Genomic DNA, 24,261 nt, shown 5'->3' on the forward strand with positions numbered 1-24,261 from the left:
CAAAATAGATACAGTTCTTCCTGTTTGCAAAACATATACAAAATTCATTGGAATGCATACAACATATCAGAGAATATTATTTACAATAAAACTGAACAAAGAAATTGCACAGCTATAGTCCCGAACTCCTAAAGTAAAATCGAGTATAACTACAGTTTATAGTCCTAAAAGCCTAATCTTTCTTGTATAGATTAAAATTCTAATTATTTAAAAGAATGGGTAATATTTTGAAATAGAAGATTTTTGATTCAGAGTTCCAAATATATACATGCCCTTTTTTAGTTAGGTATTTTTAAGCTTTTACATCAAGCTGAGCAGCTATAGCATATGAATAAAACTTTATTTTATGGAAATAGCTCATCTGTAATTATTTGATCCATTGAGATGTTGTATACATCTACATAAAGTTACCTAACCAATATAATTTTTGCTATGCCTTTTCAGAACGCAAATGCCAATCTGAATATGAGAAAAAGAACAAATGCCTTGGTTCACTCTGAACCTGATGTTGGCAACAGAACTGAGGTGGGAAACCATTTAAGCAAATCGTCCACGGTAGTCCAAGGATCTTCTGAAGCTACACAGTCTTACTTAGCTTCCAGTCCAAACCCGTTCAGCCATGCAAATGCAGCTGAGACTATATCTGCCGCCCGAGCAAGTCCATCTGCTCCTCCCTCTACTCCCGGTAGAACTGGGTATGTGCCCCGACAGGCTCCACTTGGATCTGCTTCTACCCAGCGTGCATTTGGATCAAGACTGGAGCGAATTAAGACCACAGTTAACAGCATAGGGGCTTCTGGGAAGTTGTCAGCCACCACTCCTCCCTCTGCTCCACCACCTTCTGGATCTGGCACAAGTAAAATAGATAAATATGCCCGCATTCTCTTTCCAGTAACATTTGGGGCATTTAATATGGTCTATTGGGTTGTTTATTTATCTAAGGACACCATGGAGAAATCAGAAAGTCTAATGTAATTTTGTTGCTATAGGAATTTCCTAAAAGATGATGAACTTAATGCAGAATGTCTTTTTAAATGTTTTTAAAGATTAAACAATTGTTCTTTACTAAAATAAAAATGCTATGTAGTTTTTCCATTTAAAAAATCCAAGCCAGTCATTGGGAGAGTTAATTAATTCCTCAGTGAAGGGAAAGTGAGCCGTCTTTCATTTCAGAAAGATGATTTAAATAGAATCAATTCAGCATTCAGATTAGACGGAATACAGACCATCCTGGGAAGTTGGGACAAGAGAAATAGGGCTATTAGAAATCAGTGGTGCATATTTATGCATTGAAATTTTAAAACAGACAATGGCATTTTTTAATATACACTCTGAATATCAACCAACCACCCTAAGTTTCCCAGTGACACTGCTCTTAATCAGAATTATTGGATATTATATGCAGTGACCTTCGGAGATCCTCTTAGTATCTGCAAGAAAAGGATTTTCCCTGTTACATGAAACCTTTTAAAAAGGAAAATGGAACACAACAAATACTGACAAAGAGCGTGCAACCTCTGTTGCAACAAAGACAGAGACCAAGGAAGATGTACTCTGTCATATGTTGGCCAAAAAGGACTTAACAGTTGACTTGAAAATGTGTGCTTCGAGCCAAAGTTTAACTCAGTGTATGAATTCTTTTTGATAATAGTTCATTCAGTTATGTATTCTTTCAACATATAGTTATTCAGAGCCTTCTGTGTTCCAGGCACTATGCTAGACACTCTCTCTAGAAAAGGTCTTTCACCTTTATCTGCAATTTTACGCAATTAGTAGAGCAGTCAATGCATGCTGATGAACCATGAGCTAGCAGAGGACTCCACATTCTTTCACGGAGGAAATTTAGTTGGAGTCTGACAACAGATTCAAAATATTTGTTTCTCCTTTATGGATAGAGGATGACAAGTACATTGTCCACATAGCCATTTTTGAGATTAGTACACATTAGCACAACTTCAGCAATTGACTTTGAAGTATAAGAAAAATGTACAGATTGTTCTCTACGTGAAAAACACTGTGTACCTCAAAGTAGATATCTGGGCACTGTAAGACCTGATAGATTACCTTTCTCAAATTTGATCAGAATCACTGAACAGAATTTGATCAGAATCACAGAATCATCAGAATCAGGAATTCAATACAAGGCCTTTTAGATGCTTCTCCAAGCTGGTGAAATGCTAAGCTTCTAGGGAGCTCTTGTGTCCATAGTTCTGTATTTCTGGGCAGTTTTGTGTTTATTTTGGGAGAGTTTTTGTATAGTTTCATAAGGAAGGTGAGTATTTTAAAATTAAAAGAACAGCAAGGGAATGGAGTAAAACAATCATAGCCAAGGGCTAGGATGCTGCTGACTCTGTTATGCAATTTATCAGGATTTTCATGTGCTGATTTTTCTTTTTCATTAGGTAGGCTTAACAACTTAATTGAATTTTTTGCAGCTGTCCTATGCCGCTAAATCTAGGTCTAGTTTTTTGTGCGTGTGCGTGTGTGTGTTACTTCCAAGATTTTTCTTCTGTTTTTCTCCCTTTCTGATTTGGGTTGTGTCAATGAATGTGTTTTGGCTGTTTGGGGAACATTTTGATAGAAATGTCCACCTTGCAAACAGGATCTCCTATTTTTTTAGAAAAGAAATTATATTAATTGATTGGCATTAGTTTTTTAGTTGTTGCATTACCTTGGAATGGTTGTATATGAGACCTGTAAAATGTGCAAATGCCAAATATTAATTGTGAGTCATATCTGAGAATTCCTTCTTGGCTATGTCTCTAGGTATTTCCTAGAATTGTCAGTAATTTTAAGGCTGAAGAATACTTTAGAAACCATCCAATCCAAACCTCTCGTTTACAAATTGCTGCCAGTAATATGAAGTCCAGTAAAATGTGTATATGTGTATATATTTAATAAAGAGTACTTATACAAAAAAGCTGATAATAAATTATTTCATGAATGTGAGTAGATTTCTAGCCCTAAGAACAATGCTTGAAATTGTGGTCAGAAGCTGTGGTTGTTCTTTATTCCAACAAAATGACCTTATTTCTTTGGTGAGGAAAGCACTCTTTGTCTATTGATCTATTCTTGAGAAATATTTCATTGGCTTCCTTTTTTAAAAAGAATTCTTCTGCTATAAATGTTTACAGTTCTCAAAGGGATAAAAATAAGTGATTTTTGATTTGTAGATCCATGATGTAAGTGAACTCATAGTTTTTTCCTTATCTTTGTATATGAAGATTTTTAAATAAATCAGGTAGCTAAACAAAGACAAAGGACAAAATTAACCAAAGATTCTTAATTGTTGCTTGGGAGAATAAATTGACCAGAATGTGTAATCATTAGTACAAAAAGGAATTATTTCAACTGAACACAGTGTCAGTACTAAAAATGTAGAATGTGTTTTCCTTAACTGAATTCCATCAAATTAATTCAAATTAATTTTTTGTTGTGGTCATTGTTTCTATCTTTTCAGTCACTCAGAGCTACATTAACTACTTTTGTGAAGAACCAGTCTCTTTTCACCATAAGGAAATGTCACAACAGTCATTAGGAGAGCTCAAAAATCCTGGCAATTTGCAAAGAAGAATAGCTGAGAATGGTATCTTTGTATGTCTCTATCTTTTAAAGATGAAATTCAAAATTGTTTCATTCACTACCAGTATCTCTATTCTGGTTTTCAACTCCAAGTTGGCCACTAACTGCTACATAATTACTTCCAGTTTCCTCCATGCAAGACTAGGTATGATAATATATTTACATGATTAATCCACAGTTAAAAATGACTTGCATTTGTGTATATACAGAGTATTTGGATAATGTTTATTTTAAATTGGACCTCACAAGTCTTGAATTAGAGTTGGCAGATAATAGAGATGTCCATCTTTTACAGGTGGACATGAATCATAGAGAAGTCAGTGACAGAGATAAAAGCACAGAGCTAGAATGATATTTGGAAGGTCATTTTTCAGTCATTAAAAAAAATAAAGATATCTGCAAAAATCCATGATGACCAAAATATCCCCATTTTAAATAAATATAGTATCAGGATTAATATTTTTTCATTTTTCCTCAGACTTGGCATGGTCCTGATATAAAAGGGTGGGAAAAGGCTGCACGTGATTTTATGACTGTTGATGGGGAGATGGGGAAAAAAACAGTGATTGCAGAAAGGGCTTCACAGAAACATTAAAATGAATTTTGTAGAATAATTTGGAGTTCTTGGCCCCCCCACTTCCTCCCAGAAACAAACAACAAAAGGACATTTTCACTACCAACTGAAGCATGAAAAGGGATATAGATTTGGAACTTCAAGGGGAATGCTTACTACAAATAGTTCAGGATATTGGGAAGGAAGGTGAATGCGGGAAAGTGAGGGCTGATGATGGAAAGACCTGCTGGGGCAGATTGGAGAGAGTTTTATGTAAATTACTAAAGAAATGAGACGAGATCCTGGATCAGTGGTAATTTGCTGAAAATCTTGCAGGATAAGAGATGACAGTGAACATGCTATGCTTCTGTTTTAGAGAAGTCATCTGATCGCTGTAGGAGCTACAGGATGGAGGGCCTTGAATCTAGAGGTAGGGTAAGAATTGAGAGATCTCATTTTTCTTTTCTTTCTTAATTAACCATTGCTTTCTAATTCTTTTTTTTTTTATCCAATGACTTCATTGTCATTTGTAAAAATGATATGTGATTGTTAAAAATAAAGATAGGTATTGCAGAAAATTAAAAATTCTCAAAATTGTTACTATCTCATGAATATCATGCTATCACGTATAAGATGTTTGTATTGAAGAGCAGATTGATTAAAAGACAGAATATTGTAAATTTAGGGCCAAATATGCCATATATGAATGCCGTTAAATAATTTTAAAAAACATGAAATTTATCTTTATTTCAATTTAAGATAAAAGTATAAGGGTGAAACTGAAGAAATGATTGAAATTAGATAGTTTTAATTAAAGCAAGACATATCAGGGACACTGTGTCTTTTTATTCCAGGTTTCAGACTTTATTTCAGGAAAGATTTTTCCCTATTGCATGTCTAAGTAATTTTTTTTCAGAATGTTCTTTTTTTTTCTGTAACTACTTAAAGTATTCTCTATATTCACTTGTATATTTTTTAAAAATATTGCCAACTTTTGTCAGTTGTAACCCAAGTGAGTTTTCAGTTATGTTTATTTTGTAATCTCTAAAGTGATTTTCAACTTCATAATGGCTTTATTCTTTTCCCTTGTTTTCTTGGTCTGTGCTATTTCATTTTTTTCATTTCTCTGCTTGTTTTTATAATCTCTATTAAAATATTACCTTTGAGCTTCTCACTCTATTAATGAGGTCATGTTTATAGTTTATTTGAGACTACAGAGAATTATCTGTATACATTTCTTCTTTGTTTCCTGAAGAGGTTTTTTTCTCTGGTATGAACTTCATCTGCTTTTGCATTGAGTTTTTCCTTCTTTGCCTATGTGCCAGGCTGGTATCTGTCTATTAATCACTGAATGAAGCCAGCTATTTACTGAACTGTAGTGTGGGAAGCGGTGGGAGAATGAATCAGATCAGCCCACAGCAGCTATTTAAATTTCAGGTTTCAAACCCACCTTCCCAAATTTCTTTTATCCTCTGCCCAGGGACCATATCTTGTCTCTGTTTTTGACATCGGGGTGGTCTACGTGGCTCACAGTGTAGAACTCCCTCAGTTTTATTTTCTCTGTGTTATTAGTGCTCTCGTGGTCCTCGCCACTTCTTCCTACTTTCCTACGCTAAGGCTGGTAGTCCACATTACCCAGCAGCCTGTTTCACAGCTGTCAAATAGAATCGACCAGCAATTTTTCTTTCCTCCCATATTCTACCATGTGGGAGTATATAACTGGAAACCAGTGAAGATGGGACTATGTTTGTGTCTTGCCTTTTCATGCTTCATATCATGGTGGCTTCAAATAGTCATTGGAGGACACCTGAGGACCATGACACTTAGTGAAATCTACATCCTATCAAGATATGTATCAGTCAGTAGTCTTTCTCCTGTTAATGCCTCTTAACTTGAGAAGTTATTTATTAGAGTTCATCATCAATTGTAATTATGGATGTGGTTTTCATTTTTTCCCCAATATGTCTTTATTATCAGTTTTTTGGAGGGATTTCATAGAAGAGGAGTGAATTATAAAAGTTTTTATTTCATCCTTTTAAACTGAATCACCGTCTATGATTTTTATTTCCATTAGATCAGGATGGACCAAAGTATCTTTTACTGATATCTTTTCCTGACAATCAGAGCTACTTGCTTTTTCCCTTCTGCTCATCAGGTGTCACTGGAATCAGGTATTAAATCAGGATTAAATCTGTGATAACACAGTTGATAGTAAGCTCTTCCCTTTGGGGGAAGGAAAAGAAACCATAATAACAGAAGATATTATTGTAGTTAACCTTTGACTGACAGTATTTTTCAGCCCTCTGTATTTGTGAAGGGAGGCCTGCATTCCATCTCTGCAGATGTTTGCTGTTATAAAGGAACATGTTTGTGGTCATTTTACTGATTGTGGACATTGTTTCCTCATTCAAATATGCAATAAATCAGAGCTTTCATTTTTTAAGATATATATATATAAATTATTGTTGATTGATGAGGCAACATTTTATGACTTTAAGGGAGTTTCACTTATAAATTGAATTAAAATCCAGTTTTCATGCAAAGCCATATTCTATACTATAAGACATTGAATGGCCATAGTAAATAAGAAGTTAAATTTTCCACTGGTTTATCTTTAACAATGAAAACTTGATAATTTTCTGCTAAAAATGTTGAGAACTGAAGAAAAAATAAAGTATTCTGTTTGGTTTTTCAGTTGGAATGCTGTAGAAACTGAGGAATAAAAGCTTATCTGCCTGCCCTCTAAATCATTTTAAGTTGTGTGTTTAATTGTACAATTGAAAATATTCCATATTATGAAATTAAAGAAAAATAATGATGTGTATTTTATCATATCATAAGAACTAAATTTATTATTCTTTAAGCTTCATTATTCTTGCTCAAACAGAATAGCAAATAATAAAAAGTGTGATATTTAAAACATTTCAAAATTTGTAAGAGATACAGGGTTTTGATTTCAGGAGAATACAGTTTTCTTACAAACTACAAATTCCTGGAGCATATAGCAATCACATTTGCCCCTCTGAAATTAATGATTTTTCTGTGTAAGAGTATTACTGTGGAAAATGATAATGCGGAGCACATAATCATTATGATTTTGTTTTGGCAGATATGTCTTGAAAAGAAGGATATTATCAAATGTTGGTTTAGTATTTTAAAATAATTGAGCATGAAATGATTTCTTTTAATGCTGTCTCTTTAAGCAAATTTCCCTTGCTTCTCAAAGCTAAACTTATCACTAGTTGTAATGAACTTCCTTTGCTTCTTAAAAACAAAATTTATACCTGAGTATATAGCATGGACAATACTTCATGTTTCAGTTTCCACTGGAGAATGAGTATTTAAAATATTTTCCTGGAGTCCCTAAAATACAAACATTGTATCTATCTGATTCCAGAGTGTAGCTCCAATACATTTATCTTTTAAGTGTCTGTGATCAAATTTTATGGAAATTTTGATCTCTATTATTTTAAATATTCTAGAACAATTGTTGTCTGAAGAAAAAATTGATTTATACCTTAAAAAAAAGAGAACATACCTGAGAGAAAAAAGTTGACCACAGATGTTCCGCAACCTGTAGACATACGCACACATTCCTGTATGAATGCATACTAATAAAATGCATAGTATAAGTAGTTTTCTTTTTTGTTGTTGAATTTCATGACATATTAATTAATTCTCCTCCATGTTGAATTGTATTTGTTCAGTTAAATATGATTCTTGTTAGGGACTGAATGTCTGTGTCCTCCCAACATGCATGTGTTGAACCCCTACCCTGCCTGTGATGGTGCTTTGGGAGATAATTAGGATTGGATGAGGCCATAAGGGTAGAGCCCCCATGAATGGGACTAGCACCCTTATAAGAGTTACAAGAGCTTGCTTCCTTTTTCTGCTCTGCTACATGGAGATACAATGAGAAGTTGGCCATCTGCAACCTGGAAGAACCCAACCATGCTGGCACCTTGATCATGGCCTTTCAGCCTCCAGAACTGGAGAAATAACACTTCTGTCGTTTAAGCCATGGAGTGTATGGTATTCTGTTATAGCAGCCTGAACTGACTAAGGCAATTCCCTACTCTTGTGAGAACACTGCTATTAAATTTTTAACATTTAAAGGATTTAGCCCCTTTGTTGTGTAGTGATTTGTGTTATGCTTTTTATTTTTCAATTTCTGAAAGTCTCATTGATCATCAGATCCTATTTCCAACTGAATTGAATACTAGTTAGAAAGTGCCTGCCTTTTATTTTCAATATTAATGATAGAGAAGTACAGCTAGTTTAGAAGAAAGTGGAAATGAGAATCAAACAAACAAAGCTATTCTCAAACTCAAGCATGAATAGAGAGGTAGGAAAAATAAGTTAATAGGATACATATAGGTTTTATGACTTTTCAAATTAGATTCCATAAATTGTTTGAACTATATGGATTTTATTTGTCTTAATCTTCAATGAATAATTCCTATATAGCTCATAGTTAAAGGTTAATTCTCTTTCTGACTAATTGGAAGCAGAAACTCAATGCTGGCCACTTGGTTATGAAAATACACCCTGGGTGGTTCAGTCATTGTGAACTTACTTACAATGTTACCTAATCAGTATTATTGTGCTGTGTGCATTTTGAAAATTAATCTCTTTCCTGGGGAAAATTATATGAAATTCTTGCTATTATATTCTAGTATGTTTTCTTGATGTCAAATATGCATCCATCATCCAAGTTCTTAAATGCTATCCCTCTCATTTTATTTTGGAGGATGTAAAATAATGTCATCCATTTAACATTGTTTTGGGTTATGTTCTCATTTAAAAACTCCTCAGGGTAACATTCATCAACTTGGTGTTCTGGGCAAACAGATTCATGAATCTGTATCATTAGTATTAAGATAAATGCTAATCAGTGGTATCATTTATTAAGTAAGGCCCGTATGTCTGTCTGCTTGTGGAATAATATTATTGTCAAGATGCCCCGTGTGCATTTATCAGTTGAAAACTAAACAGATGGATACAAGTGTACTTTTAACAGAGGGAGCTATTTCATTTGGCATTTATTCCAACATTCTGATACCTTTCCATTTCTTCCTTCAGTTTCCTGCAATTTTATTTCCTCACTCATTAGTAACAACTTAATGTGGTTTGGTGCCAAAACTCCTTCCCTCCTAGTTTATGGTGTTCCTACCCGTGTCATGGAGAGAAGGGAATACAAATCTGTTTTTCTCCTGAATGCAAAATGGGAAGGGTAAAGATATCATTCTATTTTTGCGTATTTTCAAATGCATACTTTTCTAACCAATACATCATATAATATCTAATAATCCTCCATAAATGAGAACGATATATTCTTTACTCATAAATAAGACTAGGTCTAATGTTTCTTTTAGCAGAAAAGCAAATGTGAAGGGGGAAGCTATTGCTTTTTTATTTTGGAAAAGGTTGCATTGTGAATAGAATAATACCTTCTGGCGACTCTAAGAATAAACCGTAGAATTGAAAATGCCCCGTAGAGATTGTGCTAACTGAATTATTCAACTATGTCCCTTAAAGAGCAGATCTACAATGCTGGCATTCATCATAGAGGTTGAGTGATATGTAATCCATTTTTCATTACACAATTACTCCTTGCGTTTCTGCTCAAGTGGTGGCCTTATTTAGCTCCTTGATCTCATGTTTGCAGCCCCCTCATTCTACATGCTGATGTCAGAATATTTCCTTTCATTTCACACTTGCCTTTGAGTCTCAATTGATTGGCTCTCCATCACCTTTGAGATAAAATATGAATCCTTACCATGATATTCAGGACAAAACACAATCCAACTCTAATGTCACCTTCACCCTCTCCTTCCACCTATTCTATGATCTAGCCACCCAGGCAACATGAAATTCTCTGGACATATTCTGTGTGGCCATACACTGATGTCTTTTCAACCTAAATCCTTTGCCACGATTGCCTTCTGCTCGTCTTGTTGACGACCGCCTATAAATCACAGCACTAATAACCCCTCTCACTGAGGCCATTTCTGATTCTCATTAGCATTAATTCATGGCATTTCTCCATGTTTTCTATCTCTTTTTTGTAGTAACTTTCATATGACATTATGATTATTTGATAACTTTTTTTTTTTATTGTAAAGTGACTATATTTGGATACTGGATGAAAGGGCCATGCTTCTTTAATACAAGTTCAGTTTTATTTCTTAAACTGAACAAGATTAAAATGAATATGCCCATTGTATTTATAAAAAGCTGAAGATCTTAGCATAGTGCTGGGCAATTTGTAGGTTTAGTTTATTAGATATTTGAATTTAGTTGATTGCCAAAAAGATCAGTAAGCCAACAATAGCTTTTCTTTATTCATACATTGTGATAAAATATTTAAAAGAAGTAGAATAAGCAAATTACTTCATACAATTCCAATTTAAGATTGTGTACTATGATGAAAACACCTGTTTTTTTAAAATGTGGGAATGTTTCTTCCCCCAGTTTTACTGAGATGTAATTGACATAGAGTGGTGTATAAGTTTAAGGCATGCAGTATAATGGTTTGACTTACCTACATCATGAAATGATTATGACAATAACTTTAGTGAACATTAATCATCTCATAGAGATACTAAACTAAAAAAATAGAAAAACAATTTTCCCTTGTGATGAGAACTCTCAGGATTTACTCTCTTAACAGCTTTTAACTATAACACAAGCAGTGTTAATTATCTTTATCATGTCTTACATTACATCCCTAGTATGTATTTATCTTATCATGTCCCCAGTTTGCACCTTTTGACTGCTTCCATTCAATTCCCCCTCCACCCACACCCCCCACCTCTGGTAACCACAAATTTATCTCTTTTTTTGTTTAAGTATAATTTACCTACAAGATTATGTTAGTTCCTGTTATACAACATAGTGATTCAGTATTTTTAAACATTTCAAAATGATCACCATGATAAGTTGTTGGTTATGATATGTCACCATAAAAAGATATATACATATATATATTCCTTTTCATATTCTTTTTCATTATAAGCCATGACAAGGTATTGAACATAGTTCCCTGTGCAATACAGTAGGACCTTGTTTATCTATTTTATATACAGTAGTTTGTATCTGCTAATCCCAAACTCCTAACTTATCCCTCCCTTTCCTCCTTCCCTCCTGGTAACTGTAAGTTTGTTTTCTACTTCTGTGAGTCTGTCTCTGTTTTGTAAATAACTTTATTTGTATCCTTTTTTTTTTTTTTTGATTCCACATATAAGTGATACCATATGGCATTTTTCTTTCTCTGTCTGACTTACTTCACTTAGTTTGATGATCTACAGGTCCATCCATGTTGCTGCAAATGACATTATTTTATTCTTTTTTATGGCTGAGTAGTATTTCATTGTGTGTGTGTGTGTGTGTGTGTGTGTGTGTGTGTGTGTGTGTATCTTTTTTATCCAGTCATCTGTTGATGGACTTTTAGGTTGTTTCCATGTCTTGGCTATTGTAAACAGTCCTGCTATGAACACTAGGATGAATGTATCTTTTCAAATTACAGTTTCCACCAGATATATGCCCAGGAGTGGGATTGCTGGATCATAGGGTAAGTCTGCTTTCAGGTTTTTTTTAAGAAATCTCCATACTGTTTTTCATAATAGCTGCACTAAACGACATTCCCACCAACAGTGTAGGAGGGTTCCCTTTTTTCCACACAGTCTCCAGCATTTATCATTTGTGAACCTTTTAATGATGGCTATTCTGACTGGTGTGAGGCAATACTTTGTTGTAGTTTTGATTTGCATTTTTCAGATAATTAGCGATATTGAGTATTTTTTCATGTGCCTATTGGCCATCTGTAATGCTGTCAACTAAAGATATTACCACGGCTCTATAATCATAACTGACAGTTGATAGCATTTTGGAGGTGATTCAGACCTATATATTTCAAAGTTGTTGTCAGGTTGTATATTTTTGTTAAATAATAAATATAGCTTTACTTTCTTGACTGTTTTTTCCCACCTGTCACTTGGTAAAAGAAGATAAATAGAAAATAAAAAGGATCAGTTTCATACCCATATCATGGCTGAAAACTTTTTATGCCCCCTGAGAATTTTTGTTTGCCATTTAAGTGCTCATTTAGTGTCAAAATGTCATTAATTGTCAAAGTGATTCTTTGACAATAATCATGCTTTGAGCTAAAAACATGCCTTACTCAGACAATACAAACTGTTCTGAAATGATTGCTCTGATAAGTAGCTGTAGGATAGAACTGGTTCCACTGGTTTCAGAAATTGAACATTGACATTCCATTGCCTTTTTATGAAAACCTTACTTTAGTGCATTGTGCCTGGCATGCTAGCATGTACCAAACTCATTCATATAGTGAAATTAAGATGAAAAAGGTAGTATCAAGGAGGTAAGAGAGTGAGGAAAAATCAGAAACAGTGGCAAGAAATATTTTGAAAGAAGTTCCACAATAGTTTTTAAAGTTGGCCAGGAGCAGAATGAAATGAAATACTTTACAAAGCAGGGATGTCATTTCCCCACTTTTAGATCAGTTTTCAAATCTTATATAATTTAAAGTTAACCTTAGGCTACAGAAATAAGTTCAGATAATGGAGAAGACAGAATGAGAAGAGTCTTTTTCAACTAATATAACGTAATACATATTCCAGCTTGTTGCTGTTCTTATTTCTGAGTTGTTTGCACAGAAACATAGATATCTAGTGGTGTGGATAAAGTCAAATAGTTCCTGATCTAGCTACTTGTATTGAGTATTGTTGGTTTGGTAGATATAAATGCAAAACTAAGTCGGTCATTTCTCCTACCTGATTGGTAAGACGCGACTTCCTTAGAATACAAATTGATCTTTATATTATTATGCAGGAATAATTTAAAGATAGAAAAGAAGCTGTGGAAATGAAAATAGAATAGAGCAGAAATACTGAGGATATAAGGTGTATAAAAGCAAAATTAACACTTTTAATTTAAAAAGTGGTTTGTTTCATTCCTTGTAACAACATGCCTTCCTCTTTGGGAATTCTAATTACCCCTGGCTATAAATACTTCAAGAAAAGAAGACATGTGATCTAGTATTTTATTTTACTTTGTTTCGATGTTACTCTTAAGACTACATGATGTATGTCTGGATGGAATCTTATATACAAGTTATTCTTATTCATTTTTCTCATTTGAGGCAAGAAGCATGTCTGGTACTATGTAAGTAATGGAAAATATGTACATGATATTGATATATTTGTATATCAATAGTGTTGATTTTACTTTTAAATTTAATCTTTATAGTGTCTTCATAGTTTATATACGTCTTGCCATCTAATATGATGAAGCTGAAAATATTTTCAGTAAGTTCAATGAATGTTGGCGCAAATTATTACACAGGCACACACACACACAAACACACACACACAATATTGTAAATTGGAGACTGCAAACTGAGATACATAACATGACAATATACTACCTAGAGGTAGGTTAATGTAGTGGTGGTCCAGGGACTCTAGGACATAAGGATAATTATCTCGAGTGGTCCTGATGTTTAAATGAGTTGATTCATGTGACTATGTTTTGAAAAGTCTCTGGCTCATAGTTAAATGCTCAAAAAATGTTGGGTTTTAAACCAGTTATCTGTTGGGGCTTAACAAACTTCCCCAACAGTTGGTGGCTTGAAACAATTTATTATTTTTCCTTGTTGTTCTCTAGGCTCAACTGAGTGGCTGTCTCTTGGAGTCTCTCCTGCACTTGCAGTCAAATAGCAGGTGAAGATGGGGTCATCGGAATGTTTTCCACTCCCAGGCCTGATGCCCAGACTGAGAGGGCTGCGAGCACGGTGGCTATTTGAGGATTTCTCTCTGTATGTGGCTACCTTGTGCCTTCTCATGGTGTGGCAGCCTCATAAGTCAGATTTCATTCAGGGTAGCTAGTTTTTCCCAGAGCAAGCTCCAAGAGACAGGAAGTGGAGGCAGCAAATCTATTAATGTCCATCCTACAAACTGGCACAAACCATGGTGTTTGTGCTGTATTCTCTAGGTCCAAATAGTTATAGAGTCCTCTCAGATTCAAGAAGTGTCAAAGAACTGTAGCCATCTCTAATCTGGCATATATATTAACATTATTCACCAGCCTATTTGATGAAGACCAACTTTTTATGCCTTCTTGGGAGTTGATAACCTCTGTGGAATTTAGATCCATTTGCCCTAGATTCTCCACACTGTGATAAATATTTTTTAAAACAGCAACATGATATTTGGATAATTAGCTTTATAATCAGTACACAATTTCAACCTATGAAAAAATAACCCAAATTACCAATGCCCTTTGACCTGTGTCATTTGGTGTGCTGTTGTGTGCATTGCCATTACTTAATAGTCAAACAGATCCAGAGGGGATGAGAGAGAGGAAGAAACATGTGTCCTTCAATAAAATCCATAGAGGACACATATCTCTACATTTATAACACATGAAACAAGATTGTGAGAGAACTGGGTCACATGTGTTGCTCTCGGCAGGGTGTCAAACTTAGAAGTCATTCAGGTTCCGGGGAAAAGAGTTACCAGGGCAGAGTGGCTTCTTCCTAAACCTTAGCTAAAAATGGCAGCACGATTAAGTAAAGGTACTCTGAGCTTTGGGAGTGTGACGGTGGAGATATATCCTGCTGCTGCTAGTACACCATCCCCTTAACTGTCCCTTTATTTAGCTAATTGACTCCAGACCTTAGTGAGCTGGCAGTTGAGCTAGTAAGTGGCAGTTTGAAACATTTAAGTGGCAAAAATTGAAAAATTTTTAATTAGTCTTTGAGGTGCAGTACTACAAACTTAGCAAGCCATTCATATGACCTAAATAAATGGAGATATCAGTTCTGTCAAATCACCTGCAAACCACTGGTTTAAAAACAAAATAAAAACAAAAACTTGCCAGAAAGCAGTCTCTCTCAAAAAATCATGTGGATGTTCAAGCTGTAAGATTGTATAACTTAGTGTCATAGATTAAACACATCCTTTAAATGCTAACATTGTTAGATATTGCTTTAAACTTGAATCATTTCTTGATCAAGACATCTTTTATTACATTTTCTCCTAAATTCCATTGTTTGTTCCCTTTTTTATTCATATTGAACTCATACAATTGCAGTATGGCAGTCAGAATCACAGCACAGAGATCAAAAATCAACTTCTAAGTAAATTAATGTATTCATTTGCATTTCTTAAACACCATGAAGTGTATGCATACAATGGAAATGAACACTTCTTAAAATCCTTTTATCCCATCCGTTTCCCCATATTCCACAATTACTCCCATATCCTGGCCTCCAAAAGTATCCATAAATGCCTCCCCAAGACCTATGCCATGCACCTCTTGTCTTTTTACTCTGATTGCTTTCCACGTAGCTCTCCAGCTTATTTCTTACTCATATTCCCTTACAAAGAAAAGAATCAAACTGGCAATTGACAAAAGTCTCTTTAGAGAGTTCCCATCACTCCTTCTCCCCAGTGTAGATTTCTGAGTGGGATCTAAACTGAGAAGTGTGTGAGGTGGTCGATATTTAGAGACAGGGGAGAGAGGAAAAAGAGAGGTAAGCACACTGTGCCCTTTCTCACTTCTGAGATGAAGCTCTGTGGTCAAACAAAACAAAATCTATGTAGTTAGAAATAACTGTAAAGGGAAGGAAGTAAACAAAATATATGTAGTTGGGTTAGAGATCTTCTCAAAGTGGACTTGCTTCCACTCCTTATCTAGAGAGTTCTGAAAGTGTCAGGCTCACAGAAACATGCCACACAAAAGAATGTATATCCTATTTCTTGACATCTTTTCCAATATAGTGTTTATCCAAGATTTTATATTTTTGTTGAAAATCAGTATTTATGTTTGTATTCAAGGAAGTCAGAGAGGATTTGTTAGACCTTATTCTTCTGGCTTCTGCCATGATCTCATTTAGAAATGTGTGAAACCTGTAAACAAAATTCCAATGTTAATACAGTGCCAAAACTCAGTGACAATCAACAGTAGATTGTCTTTGGTCCTGATCTTTCCAGACCCAACACAACCAACATCTTTTTATTAAGAACGTAATGTTAAGACATTCACTAATAAAGCAAGGTAGTCTGGGACACTAGTGGCTCAGGACAGCTAGGAAACTAACTCTTTCTGGCCTTAGGTCATGTTGAACAAACTATCTGTTGCTGTTCTCCTTCTGTCCAGTTGGGTCCTGGTTCATGCATAAGCCTTTGAGAGGCAGAGGGCCTCCAGGCCTAAGATGCCAAAAAGTGGGCTCAGTGGAACATTGTAGAAAAGGGTACACAAAATCTGCCTGGGCAACTGAGGCTAGTTCATGCTGCTCTTGAGTTCATGCACAGTAGTCTGAATGTTTTGACTACAGTTGTTCTGTCATTTACTGTGTATTATAAATACATAAATATTGTATTACTTAGTAAAACTTATTTTAATTGTGCAATAAGCCTTTTCATGAGCAATGAGCTTTAAAAAAAAGGACAGTGCATATTTAAAGAGATTTTAAATACTAAATTTCTGTTCTAAAGAAAGTTGATAAATAATATGTAAAGTGCACAAGATATGTCACTATCTCTCATCCACCATGAGAACATTAGTGATAGCACTGTGAAAACCAGAAGACACGGACTTGCAGAAGAATCATCAGCATCTACTTCAAAGAACAGCAGTTATTTTAAGACAACTGTGCTGGAAGATAAGAAATTAACACATACATGGCTGCAGAAGGTACCTGTACATCTAACATTGCAAAATAGACATTTCCTAATAGAGTAAACGACTATTCATCTACTTAGTTTTTCTTACTTTTAATCCCAAATTTTCTAGTGCCTGTAGGTTGAAACATTGGCTGCCACATAAGGCCAGTTTTATATCACTGCTATCAGATGCTTCAAGTAGAAAATAAGTTAAACAACTTCCAATGCTTTTTTTTTTAACCTGTTCAGTTCATGGAATCATATTAAAACTTGAAAATTCATTATTCAAAAGTAAAATGTCTGCTATTTTTGTGAATGTTATTTTATATTAAGTTAAAAGGATTGTATTTAAAATAAAATTATTTGCAGTAATATGAATTTAAATTGGGCAGGGCACAGGGTTATAGTCAAAAATACAAATTCTTATTGAGAAATGTATGGAATAACTATATCCTCAGAACTGGCTGTGATGTGCACAAAATTCACAAATGCATCCAAAGTGCAATTGACTTATAAGCTGTAATTGTCAAACTTTACAAATATTGTCACATATAGACATACCTTGTTTCATTGTGCTTCACTTCATTACATTTTGCAGATACTTTATTTGTTACAAATTGAGGGTTTGTGGCAACTTTTCTTTGGGCAAGTCTATTAAAGCCATTTTTCCAAAAGCATTTGATCACTTCATGTCTTTGTGTCACCTTTTGGTAATTCTTGGAATATTTCAAACTTTTTCATTTTATTATAATTGTTATGGTGATCAGCAATCTTTGATGTTATTACTATGACGTGCTGAAGTCTCAGATGATGGTTAGCATTTTTTAGCAATAATGTATTTTTTAATAAAAGTATATACACTGGTTTTTTAGCTATAATGCTATTGCACATTAAAGAGATTGCAGTATAGTGTAAACAAAACATATGCACTGGGAAACCAAAAAACTTGTGAGATGTCATTTATTTCAATATTTGCTTATACAGTGGTCTGGAACTGAACCTACAATATCTCTGAGGTAAAGCCTGTATATAGTTAGCCATCAGTATCTGCGAGTTTCACATCAGCAGATTCAACCAACCACAGACTGAAAATATTTGAAAAAAATTCCAGAAGTTTCCAAAAAGCAAAACTTAAACTTGCAGTGCACAGGCAGCTATTTACATAGCATTTACATTGTGTTAGATATTATAAGTAATCTAGAGATGATTTAAAGTATATGGCAAAATGTGCATAGATTATATGCACATACTATGCATTTTATAAAAGGAACTTGAGCATGCATTGAATTTAGTATCATGGGGGCTGCAGGCAGGAAGAGGGGTGTCACGGAACCAATTCCCCATGGATACCAGCATGCCACTGTACATAACAATTGACGAAGCAAACTGCAAAACTTTTTGTGATAAAACTAGAATTGAGTACCCCCCCAAAAAAAGGAAAACAAAAAGACTCAAACATAATAGTCTATATTCTCACTCTTTGGTTGCTCCTAAATAGGATTTTATAAATATTATATTCTCTAAAAATAAACTTTGTAAACAAAGTTAAATGGTTTACAAAGCTAATGAATTTCTTATAAACAAAACTTACAAAATTTTGTTGCGTTATTTTAAAAATCAGAGATCTTTAATTAACTCAAAAATTGTGCTAATAAAATTCAGATTTTAAAGATTTTGTATATTGCAGTTATTGAAAAAAAGCTTGTGACACAAGGAAGACATTTAAATTTACCTCTACAACATCAAGGAACAACCGAAGCAAGTTTGGGTTTTAAACAATGTATAATTTAAGATTTAATTTTGAAATTATATAATTGTACTTTGGAATATTTTAACCCATATGAAGACTCTTTTGATGGAGCTCCTATTATAACAGAAGAAATTCACATTCTTAGAGAAATGGAAAGGCTTTCCAATTTGTAGGGTCTAAATCTGGCAAAACCTTCAAAAGAGTCATAAATAATGGAAAACTTATTTTATGATGTGGTGTCATACACATGTTTGCTGAAGATTGTTACCCTGAGTAGAGGCAAAAAGACAGTACATGAGACAATATTTATGTTGAAAATTTACATATTTTAAAATAAAAATAGAAATGAGATTGTCTGTTGAGCATAATTTCTGTGTTTATTTTCTTAATTTAAAATATTATCTACAGTTAACAGTGAAGGGAAGGTATCAAATTTTCCCATATATCAACCATAAAATACATATTTGAGAAGACTCTGGGCAATTAAAAAAATTAAAAACAATAATACCATATTAAAAAATTCAGAAAAATATTGTGACCCATTATTACAGACAATTAAGGCCAAAACATTGTTTAAAATACATCAACATGTGCCAAGAATGATCATTCTATGTTATTTTTAATGTTCATTTATCATTATGAAGACATTTTAAAGTTTTTGCCTAAATATAGTTATTTTAATTTTATATAATTTTATTTTACAAAATGAATTTTGAATTATGCTTTTTATAAATCCACCAATATAAAATCTCAAAAACTTACAATTTTAATAAATTTTATGGCTCCCTTTCACTTTCAAGGATCCCAGTTTGGAAAACATTCTATGGTTACCATAATTAACAACCTGGCATGCTTAGGAGAAGTCAGATACACTACAAGACTTGAAGCTTCCTCTGTGGTTTCAGGCAATCTCAAAGCTCCCTTGTGACCAAGTGGGATTAAGACAGAGGACACTAATGAACTCATCTACAAAACAGAAACAGACTCACATAGTAAACAATCTCATAGTTACCAGGGGAAAGGGGGTGGGAAAGGATAAATCTGGGAGTTTGAGATATGCAAATGTTAACCACTGTATATAGGAACTATATTCAGTATCTTGTAATAACCTTTAATTAGAAATAATATGAAAATGAATACACACACACACACACACACACATATATATATATATATACACACACACACACACACACACACACACACACACATACATGACTGGGACATTATGCAGTACACCAGAAATTAACACATTGTAACTGACTATACTTCAGTAGGAAAGAAAAAAAGAGAGAGAAATAAAGAAAAAAAAAGAAGAAAAAAGGAAAAAAGAAAAAAGAGAAAAAAGGAAAAAAGAAAAAAGAAAAAAAGAAAAAAGAAAAAAGATGTAACAGAGAGAACAAACAGAGTTTGCCAAAAGTTTGCTGTGACAAGGAAGGTAAAGATCAGAGACTATGCATTATATTAACGGAACACTTACCCCCAAATCTGTTTCCTTCACTGTGGGGGAACACATAAGAACAACACGCCTACCGCTTCTCTGTCTTCTCACTTCTTCCCGTGGAGGCGGCAGTCCGTTATCTGATTGGCTAATTCAGAAAGAGGACGGCCCCCGTGCGTGACCCGCCCCTTCCTTTCCGCTTAGGGAGGAGCTATTCCCTAGGAAGTGCCCACTTGACTCCGCCTGCCGGGCTGTGAAGGTGACGGCGCCGAATTTGCTTCTGCGTCACCTTCCGTTGGAGGCGGTTTGTGCCGTGGTTGGTAAGTCTGTCTAGTTCTGGATCTCAGTGTCAGTAAACCTGCAGTTATAAGCCACAGCCTCCCGTATCTTCTCTAGCGGTTCAGAGGAAATTGTTTTTTGTTTTCCTGCTCCTTTTCTTGTTGTATTTCTCTCAGGGGAAAAGAGAGATGTTACTTATGGGACCCTCCTCACACCCAGACATCTAGCAAATAGAGAATAAAGGGAAAACGAAAAAGCGGAATTCCTTTCGTTTCGTTCCTGTCGTGGAGTGTTTGTGGAGTAAAGCTTCTGGCGTGGCTAAAGTGAAAGCTGTGAAGCTTTGACAGTATTGGTCTAGGCCTGACCACGTATTTTCAGCTGTAGTGGGTTGTTGCAGCTTATGGCAGTTTCGTCCATAGGAGAGTGGCTATTTTTGTATAAACAAACGCCCGTTTTTATAGACGCTAGTCTGTGTGCTTTGGGCTGTCAGCAAAGGCAGGCAAGCTTTGAGCAAGCAGACTCTGACCAGGACTGCTGAGTCTTCCTTATTAAATGTGTCGTAGCCAAATAGTTGCTGCTGCTGGACCTTAAACTCTGCATACGTGATTTTTTTTCTAAGTAGCCTTATCTGAGTCTCAAGGTTTTGATTCTAGAGACTCTTTTCATGTACCAGCCTTTTTTAGGTCTCAAAGTGTTTCCGCTGTCTCCAGCAGTACCTGCAGGACATATTTAGTGCCAGGTTTAGGTTGTTGGCAGAGAAAGTCTGCTGAAATTCTGATTATCTTTGAAATTGTTTTGATTCCCCTTCAGAGTCAAGAGAAAATGTTGGAGGGACAAATCTCAGAGTCATGTGACTTGTTTGTACCTTTAAAAGTTGCTCCTTCCTCTTGATCTCAGGTGGCTCTGAATTTGATAATTTCATATGTTCTGACGGTGACTGTTCACTGCCCAGATTCAAACTGTGACTCCATCCATGATCAAATGGATAATGGATATCAAATTTACCCTTACTATTAAGAGCATATACTTTCATCTTTAATTTAGAATGAGAAATAACTCAAAAAAATTATTGCAAAAACAGTTGGTAGGAAAGCAAGTCAGAAAGGCTTGTGTTTGGAATGCTCTGGTTCTAATAATTGATTTTGCTTAGGAGTTTAAGGTATTAGAGTAATTTAAAACTTGTGCTTCAGCTTAATATAGAACAATGGGAAAATAGAAACAGAGGAAAAAAATAGGCTGGAGGAAAATAAAACTTTTTTAGAAGAAAACTTGAGAAATTAGGGGATGAAATCACAAAGGTGACATGGAAAATAACCCTTTGAAGTTCAAGTAGACATAAGAGAGTAGTGGAGATTCAAGGGGATCTAAATGCTATACAACAGAGTATTGGAAAAGAGAGGTGTTTAGTTGTTATTAGATTGAAATAGGGTCCCAGGTCCCAAATTAATCAAAAAGAGAAAGAGGCAAGATCTCAAAGGGAATGACTACCTCAAAGAGAGTCAAGAAACAGGAAACTATTGAGAGGTCACAGATGAGGAATGATGTAAAATGAACTAGAACAGCATTTTAAAGATTGAGGAATACTAGGAAGATCTGTAGAGTACACAAGTATCATTAGGTGATTTTTCAGGTAATATAGTCCTTGTAGGTTTGTAGAGAGGTATATAGTTTATGCTTAAGGAACGTGCCCAAACATTAGGACTCAAGACAAGTCTCAGCAAGATAAAGCATACTGAAAGGAGCAAGGTGAGATCATAAGTTCAGTTTAAGCTTGAAGGGACTTAATGCCTGTCTGACGGGAGAAATTTTTTTTGTGGAATTATCCATCTCAGGGAAGTGGAGGAGGAGAGATTTGTTTAAATAGTAGATACTTTTAGTTAACTCAGAATTTAGTGATTTCATCATTGATGGTAGGAATGATTCTGGAATTCAAGAAATAGAGGGAAAAATTAGGGGGGAAAAAAAACCCCAAAACCCCTGATGTCTAGAAAAGATGAAAAGGAAGGCAAGTATTTATTTCCAACAAGCAGGGATAATAACTCTATGTTTTGGAGAAGAGACCAAATTAATAAGAAACTCAACTTCCTAAACAGATTGAATGCTTAAAAAATTAAAATTTTCTGAAAGATGTAGGAGAAGGGTAGAAGAAAATAAAAACTAGAGGCACATTTCATTGCTGCAGAAAAATATGTAGCAGGAGAAAATGCTACTCAAGGTCTGAACAGTTCAGTGATGAAAGACACTGTCTACAGGAGCTTATGGAAGCAGTATTAGTTCTCAGTGGGCTCCTAGGGGCTCAGGCTGCAGGAGCGTCAGTGGTAGCTTCAGTTCAGGAATCTGTTGAGAGTGATTTTTCCAGCCGAAACAAATGAAATAAGAAAAGCCCTCCTTGAGAGGCAGGTTTCACCAACTTAGCAATTCCATCACAAGAGGCAGTGCGAGGAGCCACTGTGGAATAGGATTGAAAATATCTGCTTCCTGGAGACAGGAGGCCTTGTTTCATAAGAGAGTCTCCACTTCCAGCTGTACCGGAGCGCCAGGAACTGGGAGTTAAAGGAGGGAATGGAAATGAAGAGGTTTTTTAAATATGTTGCAGAGGAAAGAAATTGTACTTCAAACAAAATCTGGTGATCCTGAATGCAGACTTTTAAACTTTTCTGAATAGTGGAAATATCTCAAATGTCATTGTTTAAGAGAGGCAACAGTAAGCTAAGTGTGTTTTGCTCGCAGATACGATAAATTCAAAGTGTCAGAATTAATGTATTAATAAAAGTTTTCTGGAATCTGTGCTACTCACACAAACTGACAAGCATCCTGATGAAACTGAAACCAAGAAAATTTCCAGGCCCTCTTCTCCCTTTAGGTAACATTCAGTTCTGGTTTCTAAGAACACAATGTTATGGGAGATACCTATTCTAGAATCTGGGAATGTCTTGTATTTAAATATCATGGGTATAGGGCCAGTTTTAAGTTTACATATTAATTACTATTGTTTTTGAGCCATACATCCAAAACTCCAAAGCTAATATTTCAAGAACAAATGTGATATTAAAAAATATACATTGATAAATCTTATACCCCTAAGTTTTATTTATTTACTTATTTTACCTATTGTTTAACAAACACTTCTATATATGTCCAATACTATCCTATGTACTTTGCGAGCGTAAACTCAATTTATTTTGTGTATGAACTCTGTGAGGTAAGAATTCCTATAATTCCCAATTTGTAGATAGGATCAAAAAGTTTAATGAACTTTAAGTGGTAGAGATAGATCCAGGCAGTCTGGCTTGAGTTAGACAAGTGAGGTAAACTCTTCAGCAGATTCTATGTTATGTATGCCTCCTGTGTCATTTAAAAAATTCAAATGCATGCAAATATGAATATATGTTCTTAATTTTTTCTTTTCACTACAAAAAAAATCAAACTTTGTGCACTATTCTGCACCTTGTTTTTTTCTCTTAGCACATACTCTGGAACTATTTCCATGTCAGCGTGTCAGGAGTTTCTCATACCTTCTCATTATATAAAGTATTAATACTGACGTAGTATTAATTTTTTTATGTGAACATATCATAGCCTATTTAAATAGTCCCTTGTTGATGGACATCTGGGTGATTTACATTCTTTTATAATTAAAATAGTAGTGTGGTAATAAACTTCTGTGCTTGTCATTTTTGGCAGATGTATCTGTAGAAAAAATTCTGAGAAGTTGAATTGCTGGATCAAAAGATAAATGCGTATGTAGTATTGTTTATATATTGCCAAATTCCATAAGTCTTTTACCATTTTGCGTTCTGCTTGCAATGCACTTCATCATAGCCTCATCAGCAGAGTATTATGAAATGTTTAGATTTTTACTGGCTTGATAGGTAAAAAATATTATTATTATTTATTATTTAGTAATAAGATACAAATGAATTGAATATCTTTCCATTTGTTTAAGGGACGTTTGGATTTTTTT

At 34.7% G+C, this 24,261-nt stretch overlaps 2 protein-coding genes across 2 annotated transcripts in view; both read left to right on the forward strand.

Moving 5' to 3' along the window:
• Window positions 1–2,913, forward strand: part of GABRA4 (gamma-aminobutyric acid type A receptor subunit alpha4) — a 64,695-nt gene extending 61,782 nt beyond the window's left edge. The window contains exon 9 of the mRNA XM_010988818.3: window positions 445–2,913. Coding sequence (XP_010987120.1) covers window positions 445–975 — 531 coding nt within the window. The 3' untranslated portion in view covers window positions 976–2,913. The remainder of the gene's footprint in view (window positions 1–444) is intronic.
• Window positions 2,914–19,897: 16,984 nt separating this feature from the next.
• LOC105096479 (cytochrome c oxidase subunit 7B2, mitochondrial) overlaps window positions 19,898–24,261 on the forward strand; it is a 112,815-nt gene continuing 108,451 nt past the window's right edge. Inside the window, exon 1 of the mRNA XM_010988819.3 lies at window positions 19,898–20,338. The gene's annotated coding sequence lies outside the window, so the exon portion shown is untranslated. The remainder of the gene's footprint in view (window positions 20,339–24,261) is intronic.

This window comes from Camelus dromedarius, chromosome 1 (genome assembly GCF_036321535.1).
Source record: "Camelus dromedarius isolate mCamDro1 chromosome 1, mCamDro1.pat, whole genome shotgun sequence".
Taxonomy (NCBI): Eukaryota; Metazoa; Chordata; class Mammalia; order Artiodactyla; family Camelidae; genus Camelus; species Camelus dromedarius.